Source organism: Haliotis rubra, unplaced genomic scaffold (genome assembly GCF_003918875.1).
Source record: "Haliotis rubra isolate DU_JTF1 unplaced genomic scaffold, ASM391887v1 Scf240, whole genome shotgun sequence".
NCBI lineage: Eukaryota > Metazoa > Mollusca > Gastropoda > Lepetellida > Haliotidae > Haliotis > Haliotis rubra.
The window spans coordinates 279,447-290,672 of record NW_025766448.1 but is presented as its reverse complement, the minus strand read 5'-3'; the positions used below and the strand labels follow the sequence as shown (position 1 = coordinate 290,672).

General features: G+C 39.2%; 1 protein-coding gene across 1 annotated transcript; it reads left to right on the top strand.

The window, feature by feature from the left end:
• Window positions 1-6,759: 6,759 nt before the first annotated feature.
• LOC124278691 lies at window positions 6,760-10,936 on the top strand. The gene is made up of 6 exons (XM_046714462.1): window positions 6,760-6,880; window positions 7,182-7,362; window positions 7,898-7,991; window positions 8,376-8,441; window positions 8,948-9,099; window positions 10,843-10,936. The coding sequence occupies exons 1-6, from the start codon at window positions 6,760-6,762 to the stop codon at window positions 10,934-10,936; spliced, it is 708 nt and encodes a 235-aa protein (XP_046570418.1).
• The last annotated feature ends 290 nt before the right edge of the window (window positions 10,937-11,226 follow it).

Here is an 11,226-nt window from a genome sequence, read left to right as displayed (position 1 = left end):
GTCTTCACTTTGTCCTCGTTAAGTCACCACGCATCTTTACAACTTTACACATTTAGAACTAGTAATACTAAGCTTCCTGTTGAAGTAGGGCACTGGTATCATGTCCCTTTATATGATACAAAGTGTTTGATGTGTAACTCCGGTGGGTGATGAGTACCACTATATTTGTGAACTCGTTATTAGAAGATAGAACTAAGTTATTACCAAAGTATTGTTGTACAAGACCGAATTATTTCAAATATCATAGTCTTTGTACGGAAAGAAATTACATAATTATTGATAAGCTGAGTAAATATATTAAATGTATCTAACATGACCATCTACTCTTCTCTGGCCGTTCAAAGATTGTACAGACTGTGTATTAACCTTATCGTAAACTGAGGGAAATCCAAACCCATCTAAACCAGTGCTCCTCCAATATCGTTAATGTATTCTTCTTTTAAAATACCTCTCTTGTTTAATTACATCTGCCTGTCAGTGTTATTGTACTCTCCAATGGAGGAATAAAGAATATTATTTACTACGGTATCTCACGTGACTTGGACCCGTGAAGATCCGGGTTAGAATTCATCTTCGGTAACCCATGTTTGTTGTAAGAGGCGACTAAGGGGATCGGGTGGTCAGGCTCGCTGACTTGGCTGACACATGTCATCGTATCCCAATTGTGTAGATCGATGCGCATGCTGTTGATCACTGGAATGTCTGGTCCAGACTCGATTATTTACAGACCACTGCCATATAGCTAGAATATTGCTGAGGCCTGCATAAAACTCACTCACTCACGTGACTTGACTAAGTCACAACTTTTGATTGGCATTTTAGAAGTTGAGTTGATGAAGAATAACGACAATTATTATTATTGTGGATATACAACTTCTTTTATTCTGTGGAGGCGACGTTTCGACATAGATTCTAATGTCGTTGTCAAGCAAGTGATACATTAGTAACAACTTGAGAGAATATATACAGGAGTTGTTGTTACAGTAGATAGGGAATGAGTTGTTTATACAATAAGTGAGGTTGATGTACAACGCTTGTATAAGAGATTGAGTAAGTTGACAGGAAGCCAGTAGGGTTATCTCTTATACAAGCATTGTACATCAACCTCACTTGTTGTATAAACAACTCATTCCCTATCGACTGGAGCAATTAAAGAAGGTGTTCGTATGTCACGGGTGAGGACTGCCATCTTTCTAGACCTGAGCCCCCCTTTAAAACAGACCCCGTAAATAATAACATCATACCAACATACGTATACTAAGGCCTATTACTTCAGCAAAGAAAAGCGAATTTTCGTTGGGAATAAGCTTGAAGGTATTAACTGCCACACTGATTTACATAGCCCGATATAGGGAATAACGTCCAGCCAATGATTGTAACGATTACATTGCTATCTGCATGCAGTCGTAAGGTACTGCACCACAGTTACAACCCGACATCTACTTGTCGCTATTACATAGCTACGATCCACTACTTCGTAACGTTTTACTGATGTTCGATGCTGATTTTGAACAAACTCGGTTAGAGTATACTGTTTCCTGACCGCCGTTATACACCGATCATGGTGTTAATTAAGGTGATCGTAATAATAATATACAGATTTGTATAGCGCCCTATATGATTTAGGAACTACTTATTTTAGTAAAACTACGCTCTTTACAGAAACAGTCATAAATGCTACTGGGTGTAAGCTGATTTAAAGAGATAGGTTTTTACGCCGTTCTTAATATGTTGTGTTTCTCAGAGTAGATGGCAGATCGTTCCACAGTGTGGCTGCCATCTTGTTGAAGCATCTGTCACCATACATTGCAGGTGGTGTTTTGGGCACAGTGATCAGAGATGAAGATTGTGATGGAAGAGATGACGATGGCTCATAAGGAATAACGAGCTTCTTGAGATACGTTGGAGCAGTGTTAGATGAAATGGCAACCAATGCAAGATCTTCAGGATCGGCGTAATATGGTTGTGTTTCCGTGTACGAGTAATGAGTCGCGCTACACTGTCCTGTACTCTTTTGCGGTCCCTTTTCGTTGACATAAGACCGCTAAATGTAATTTTAAAACCGAACGCTCTTGGGTGTTATTTGTCCTTTTCTTGGGTCAGACGATTATCAGTTCTGTTTTATCCCGTTTTAATTTCAGCATGTTGACACTTGTCCAATCTTTGATATCAGCTAGACACGCCTCCAATCTGCCCGTGTCACTCTCCCAGGTATTGCAAGGTGGTATGACTTTGTAAATCTGTTTGTCATCTGCATAGACAACCCCTGTACTGACGGCAGTTATACCTCTAAGATTGTTTTGTACAACGGCCCCCTGGTAGTGACCGCAGACCTACGATTTAAGAGCTATGTTTCCAATTCTCTCACGCTTCCATATTCACACGGGATAGAAGCTATATAAATGTTATGACAACGCTTAATCTCCCCACTCTTCGACGGGGACGATACATACTTAAAGATACGTAAGGATAGTGTTATATCATTTATAGTACCGGCATTATTAGCACAAGCACGAGGAGAATCTCAGGGTAGTATGCATAACGGTACGTATATAACAGTAAACACCAGTTCAACAGAGCCTTGACCGTCTGTATGTGCAAGGTTGAAGAACTCCCTCGTGTATAAGTTGAGTTATACGCCATGATGACAGCGACTTTGAATTGTATTGCTATGTTAACTGTTGCTTCAATAATGCGCGCTTCTCCGGGTGAGTACTGTTTTAAACTTTCTCATTGATATTTGGAGCATCGCTTTGTTCGGTAGGTAAGTCTGGATCCCGTCGAATGACAGTCAAAAAGATTTGACACAAGTTAGTTTAACTGTATATGGTTTAGGCGCAAGGACCAATTTGTTTATCAATGTGGCTGAAATCAATACCCAGATTACACACAAACATCGTCACTTCTATTCATAGAATTGTTTACTTGGGAATCCAAATTGTCGAAGTGGCATAAAGTTTGAAAGCTTCTATAACTTTCCACTGAAATGTTCCTTTCAAAATGATTCACAAATGTACACACACACTGCATATTGTGAAAGATACGCGTGTCGTGGCACGGTCCTTGAGCACCAGTATACCCCTTCTGCCCAACCCCTTTTAGTTGCTAAAGGCCCAAATTAAGCAAGTTCCTCAGGTTCTGAATCTCCAATCTCACTGCTGATCCTTTCCGATCTGAAAATGGTTATATTTTTTGGTCAAATTTATGTATTTTCATAGGAATACCGCTAGTCTACATGTTATGTTAATACTGGTTTGATGGCTATTTTCAGAGACATACCGCTAGTCTACACGTTATGTTAAAATTAGTTTGATGGCTATTTTCAGAACACTTTTGTAGTATCTTTCAATACAAACAATTGTAAAAAACATTTTTAAAACGAAGCAAACCCATGTGAAACCCATTTTTATTCCATGTTTTCAGTACTTATTCTTTTCGCAAACAACGATTGTTGATGATCCAATTATACAATTGTAACCGCTATTTTCCCTTTTATACCCATTGGAATTACGTTTGGGTGGATAATGGGGGCTGATTTGTGTATCTAAGGATGAGATGTTGACAAGTAACAACGGCAAACTTAGACAACATGTTGTGCATTGGGGTATATGTACAGCGTCACAGTCATGGAACGTAGTCCCCATTAAACATAAAAGTAAATATTCTGGGCATTTGTTATGAAACACTTTATTTTAAATGAATATTCCAGAGGTACGCCTTGTTCAATTTGATACTGAGCCTTGGTTTGTTTTTTAACTTCGCACACAGCAATATTCCAGCTATATAATGTGTATGTAACCTGGGCCAGATAAGCAAGTGATTGTCATCCTGAGCATTGTTCTACGCAACTGGGATACAATGACCTAGATCAGCCAGGTCATCGAGATGATAGTAGCATTAATGATGAACCAGTCACCGCTGTGTGCCTTGCAGAGACGTTCAGCATTAACGACAGGGAATAAATTGCCAAGATAAATTATTTCTATGTTGATTTCAATGATGATATAACAGTCATAAACGTTTGGAACCTATCACATAGATTTCCACCAGGACCTTGCCTCTAAAAAGGTAAACTGTTACCTCCCTAACATCCTCCACGCGGAAGTGACGTCATCAAATCAATCCCTGGCGCTCCGTCTTGTGAGGAACCCGGATGTGGACCCAAGTGCCGCAGTGTTTCTGCTGACAAGAGAAGTAGTGTTAGAGAAGCATAGAACTCTGTATAGACAGGTATGTATGCCATGTTAGTCCGTTTCACAGTCCCCGAACCACTGTATTTTCCATTCCCGACAGCCCTTTCTGCAATGCTAAAGCCCTAAATGAAACAAGTCAAGATTTTATCAGGTCCTAAATATCCCATCATATTAGGTCTCTTTTCAAATTAAAAGGAATTATTTGTTTCTATCAAAACATATACGTTCAGAGCGTTAGTCTAATACCATGTGTGTAGTCTAATACCGTGTGTGTAGTCTAATACCGTGTGTGTAGTCTAATACCGTGTGTGTAGTCTAATACCGTGTGTGTAGTCTAATACCGTGTGTGTAGTCTAATACCGTGTGTGTAGTCTAATACCGTGTGTGTAGTCTAATACCGTGTGTGTAGTCTAATACCGTGTGTAGTTGTATCTAATACCGTGTGTGTAGTCTAATACCATGTGTGTAGTCTAATACCATGTGTGTAGTCTAATACCGTGTGTGTAGTCTAATACCGTGTGTGTAGTCTAATACCGTGTGTGTAGTCTAATACCGTGTGTGTAGTCTAATACCGTGTGTGTAGTCTAATACCGTGTGTGTAGTCTAATATCATGTGTGTAGTCTAATACCGTGTGTGTAGTCTAATACCGTGTGTGTAGTCTAATACCGTGTGTGTAGTCTAATACCGTGTGTGTAGTCTAATAATACCCGTGTGTGTAGTCTAATACCATGTGTGTAGTCTAATACCGTGTGTAGTCTAATACCGTGTGTGTAGTCTAATACCGTGTGTGTAGTCTAATACCGTGTGTAGTCTAGTCTAATACCGTGTGTGTAGTCTAATACCGTGTGTGTAGTCTAATACTCAATACCGATAATACCGTGTGTGTAGTCTAATACCGTGTGTGTAGTCTAATACCGTGTGTGTGTAGTCTAATACCATGTGTGTAGTCTAATACCGTGTGTGTAGTCTAATACCGTGTGTGTAGTCTAATATCATGTGTGTAGTCTAATACCGTGTGTGTAGTCTAATACCGTGTGTGTAGTCTAATATCGTGTGTGTAGTCTAATACCGTGTGTGTAGTCTAATACCGTGTGTGTAGTCTAATACCGTGTGTGTAGTCGAATATCATGTGTGTAGTCTAATACCATGTGTGTAGTCTAATACCGTGTGTGTAGTCTAATATCATGTGTGTAGTCTAATACCGTGTGTGTAGTCTAATACCGTGTGTGCAGTCTGATACCGTGTGTGTAGTCTGATACCGTGTGTGTAGTCTAATACCATGTGTGTAGTCTAATACCGTGTGTGAATAACTGTTGTTGTTTATTGCCTCGATCGGTATGAATGTTCATGATGTGATATAATGACAAGGGCGAGATTAAATAACCTATAATCTGATGCTTTGTATTTGCTGGTCCTCAATTATCACTACGTATCCTCGGCATTGTGTCCATCCGATCCCCGATTCAGTTAATATGGATAGTAAATTTTCAGTCTGCGCTTCAATACGTACAAAGTAATAACCAAACCACCCACAATACATTATTTATCTCAACATCCGTCATATCTTCACGTAACTTTGTCATTGTGTGTCACCGGGTTATATACTGCATTATTTAATGGGGATATGAAAGTACGGTGGATTATCGAGTTCGGATAACGGGAAAGTTGCATATATAATGTTAACCACTTGTTTGTTGAAATCAGATCTAATTATTTACATATTGCTCAGCGTAGCCTTAAATAAATAAATAAATAAAAAATTAAAAAAAAAAAAAAAAATAAATAAATAAATAAATAAATAAATAAATAAATAAATAAATAAATAAATAAATAAATAAATAAATAAATAAATAAATAAATAAATAAATAAATATTGGGACGTAAGGTCTTGATTGCACATCTGAAGTACAACCATTGTTGCTTATATCACGTGCAGACTCGCGCCGAATACCAGGACACAGAAAACAAGGCGACGGTAGAGGTGACGTGTACCAACAGAGAAGATGGCAGCTCAACTTTGTCTTTGGTAATGCTATACAACTTAAATCATCTAACTGCCGCCGGCTCATTGCATCATGAATTATTCAGTCATTATTAGTTATCGATTAGGATGTATTATATTCCTTATTTTCGTGATTGAATGAGTGAGTAGAATTTACGTCACATTTAGCCTTCAGTCAAAGTGAGGGAGTGAGTGAGTGAGTGTGTTTAGCTATATAGCGGCGGTCTGTAAACAAACGAAGCTGGACCAGACAATACACTGATCAACGGTAGGAACATCAGTCTACGCAATTGGGATGCCATGTGTCAACCAAGTCAGCGAGCCTGACCACCCGATCCCGTTGGTCGCTTCTACGACAAGCATGGGTAACTGAAGATCAATTCTAACCCGGATCTTCACGGGTACTTCAGTCAAAGAATGACTGGGCTCTAACTGGATTTGCCAATGTAACTGATAATTCACAAGGTCATGGTGGTGATGGTTAGAAGTGTATTTCTTATTCCGACGACAGTACTTTAATTACATATTTCATCGTTATCTTATCACAGAGAGGCCTCGTTCCAATGCCGGACGGACGATTGTACACACTGGACCCCGACACGAGATTCTCGCATGACAAAACGAGAACGACTGAAGGTTCACACACAGACTTCGATCCTTTCCGGCTCGACTATGCTGTTCAAGGTAACGTTGGCGTGGTCATAATATCAACCACGTGTGTATCTTGCACACCGAGTATTTACATGACAACTAAGCTGGACTAATAATGATCCAGACCTTTCAGGAACACAACGTTCGATAATTCACTTATTTCTGATTTGTTCATGTATATATTTTTGTCTTTTCTGTTGTTTTTTCGTCTCATTTAGATTATTTCCGTTTGTTAGCCTGCTGGTCGCCACGCCCAGCAGTATTCATGCGAACGGATGGTGGTCCGTGAGTAATCGAGTCAACACGCATTCATCAACTCTCTCACTTATTTCAGATCACAACATAGATGTACCTGCACCAGACCCTCCGTTCCTGGGACATGCCACCCCCGGGGCAGCACCGGACGCTCCTGCAGCAGATCCATCGTGTCCCCATCCTGATACTGCCGCTCCCAGTGCCGCTCCTGACGTCCACCTGGACATCGTCGTATTTGTTGACTACACTGTGTACCAGCGGTAAGAGTGTCTGTTTATAAACTAGTGCTCAAAAGAAAGTATACAGTGTGTTTGACCAAACTTGAAAAGAAAGGATTAGCATATATAAATGAACATCTGTATAATTTCAATAGAGTATTCAATTCTACAGCAAATGTACGTGTGTGACGTGGCTCAAGATGGCTTTATCACTTCTTTTTTTATTTTCGTGAATTTCTTTGTGATATTTTGCTGTGTATAGTTTCTTTTGAGCACTAGTATATAATGTTTGACTGGGTGTAGTTGTCTTGATGATGTGACTAATACTGTCTCACATGGCATGTATATAGCTTTTACGTCAATGAAATATTTGGGCTTCTACGCTGATGTCACAGTGAGGTTCTTACGCAGCTGACATAGTGGGGTTTAAAAATGATTAAGATTTGAATTAATGGTATCGTTATATTTTTTCGAAAAAAATGCAGTATTTCGTAACTAAATGCTTGATGAAATAAGCTCTGATCGTGTCGCATTTATGTACTTAATGTGTGTTGGGAAACCTGTGTTTGTTTTGTAGATGGTACAACAGATCTACTTTTTCAAGTCCCGAGAAGAGAAAACTGGATACCATTGAGCACATCCGGCGCCATTTTGGTCATGTGATGAATGCTGTAAGCAAGATGTACTTGTGTTTGATGGATTACCAAATAATTAAAGATGCGCTCAGACCGAAGCACAGGCAACGCTCAATCACAAAACACTCATTCCTGATTAAGATAGCTGAAGCAGAAGAGGCGATATCGCTGATAACTATAAATTGACTTTAAGATATATTTGCTGTATTGCAGTTATATATGTAAAGGAAATTTATACATTTTGCGCTTATCCATTCAACATATGTTCGCAGATTTTCTTTTTATAGTTTTTTACGTTAATTAATACATTCAGATCTTTACACTATTCAGAATTGATAAAACAGGAACGGAGGGGCAGTTTAATGCATAAATAATCTGACAGATTAAATATAGTTTATATTATTGTTTCTTCCTCCACAGGTCCACCTTCGTTTCAAGATGGCGTCTCCACGATACCACGTCCACCTTGCTGGTTACGTCGTCGAGGTAACACGTGACCGAGTTAAACGTAGTTACGATTTGTACACATGTGTACGCTAAATTAGTGAAAGAATCTTAAATGCAACTTTAATCCTTATTTCACATTATTTTCAGGTCTGTTTGAGACCCGTGAAGGTCCGGGTTAGAATTGATCTTCAGTAACCCAAGCTTGTCGTAAGAGGCGACTAACAGGATCGGGTGGTCAGGCTCGCTGACTTGGTTGACACGTGTCATCCTGTCCCAACTGTGGAGATCGAGGCTCATGCTGTTGATCACTGGATTGTCTGGTCCGGACTCGGTTTTTTTGATAGACCGCCGCCATATAGCTGGAATATTGCTGAGTGCGGCGTAAAACTTAACGCACTAACCGGTTTCGGTTTAATAAAATGAGTACAATGTGTGAAGGACATTTCTTATGTACCCCCACCATGGTGTTGCTGGAATATAACAAAAATCGGCGTTAAGCCTTCACTCACTCACTCACTCACCCACACACTTCTTTTTCTTAATAGACTTCAGTTTTGGGAGACTTGGTTCGCGGAGTGTTGGACTCTGGAAGCATGCGGACAGAAGTGGAGGGCAAATGGTTACTGGACAGCGCGTGGACATTGGCCAGCAGAACATCCGGGTTCCCCGCTAGTGACCATGTTATCATGTTTACAGAGTGAGTGTAATGGTTTCCAAACATATCCCACGAGGAGAATGAGATTGTTCTACAGATTCCGTTTACGGGGCATATAATTCACTGTTTACAATTATAACACTTACACTTTTATCATCCTACTCAAAAGAGGTTAAGGGCCGCGTTGTGACCAATCAAATATAGTAACATGAAAGAAACGAGTGGTCCTTATAAGTAATCATGAGTAGTATATGTATGCAGGACCAACCCCATACAATATCATAAACTGGTCCTCCCGTGAAGATCCGGGTTAGAATTGATCTTCAGTAACCCATGCTTGTCGTAAGAGGCTCGCTGGCTTGGTTGACACATGTCATCGGTTCCCAATTGCGCTGATCGATGCTCATGCTGTTGATCACTTGATTGTCTTGTCCAGACTTGATTATGTACAGTCCATCGCCATATAGCTGGAAAATTGGTGAGTGCGGCGTAAAACGAAACTCACTCACTCATAAACTGGTCCGATCAAACACTGGGTCCATTTGTGGAAAGCACTGAGAGATGGAAACACGCCTTTCAATGCAGTTTTATGGATAAAATAACTGTGCCTCCAAATTTAAAACTAATTCTCAGTAACCTATCGAAACAGATTTACTGGGCAGAAAAGCCAAATTATAAATGTTAATCTTATGAATGCATCACTGAAAATCTGTGCTGACACCAGGGTAAGGATGTCCTGCTCTATGGACAGTCCAGTGACCAGTATCACGTGATTCATGTCACTGTGGTACATGGCCATGCTGTTTCTCAAGTCACTAATCAATCAATCAGTTTATTGCATGAAGGCCAGAGGCCCATATACAAAAGAAATATATATGATATGTACAACATATACAACATGCGACACACGCGTTACATTGAATCTCTTCTCAATATAAGCGCGTGATAAATAAATAGAGCTACCTTATATCCCAGACGTTAAAGTCAGTGTCAGTGATTAAGGCTTGAAAACTCCATATAAAGATAATTATATTGAATAGCATCGTGCATTATATTGACAAACAACGTTACTATTTAGAATATTCCTCTGGCGTATAATTTCTGGTGTGACTTGACCTGTCTTTTGATGGTGAAACCTTGACTGCAAAATCTTGAATTTATCTAGAAGCACTTCTTGGTACCGTACCTGTAGGCCTTCAACAAAAACACAGCCAGCACTATCAACCCTTATCCAGACCATAGAGTGAGTGAGTTAATGCTTGATGTCACATGGGTAATATTGCAGCCATATCGTGGCTAAAGAAAAGGTTGAAAAGTGAATCCAAAATCATGTGCAGAATGATTTAGCAACTCCAAATCACCTCATCCAGACCTTAAGCATTACTCTGGGCTCCATTTGGTTTATATTTTATTATCTAAATTTTTGATCTCCTGAGTTCGCATAATTCTCTAATTCTACGAAATGTATCAGCATTTATATTCATGCTTTAAACTATAGAAAGACTGTCATGTCTTAATTGTGTTATGTAATATCCACGTTGCCAACATTCTACAATATGCATATTGTAAATTTACTACAGGTCTGTGGCCTCTTTAGTACTGAATAAACGGATTGAATGATTTGTGAATATACATTTTAAATATAATAACTTATTTTCTGGGACTACATATTAGTCCACCAAAATGGGAAATGTTTTCTTAGCTCTTTTTCAGTTTTGTTTCGGATTAATATTGTGTTTTAAATATACATGGAACAGGTTTCAAATGTTTTTGTTTTGTTTACAGACGTACCCTGTACACGGTCCAGATGGGAAGATATACGGAGATATTGGGTAAGCAAGGATACATGATATTGTGTTACATGAATGGGACAGTCTGACCGACTGGTTGAAATACTTAAATGAGATTGGACGACAAAATTTCGGCATGAATACTCTTTCTTTCTTGTAATAACTACAGTACTACTTTTATTTCTAAGTCCTATGTGCCATTCTGTTCGGTGTAATGGAAACCACAGTAATTATATATTACATTAGATGAATGATTATTTAATTGTCTTGTTTTGCATTGTGCTGAGCAGGCCGACGATGCGGAAGGGTATTCCGCTAGTACGATTCAATGTACGAGTCACTGATACATATTGCATTTTACAATATGGATGAACAATGA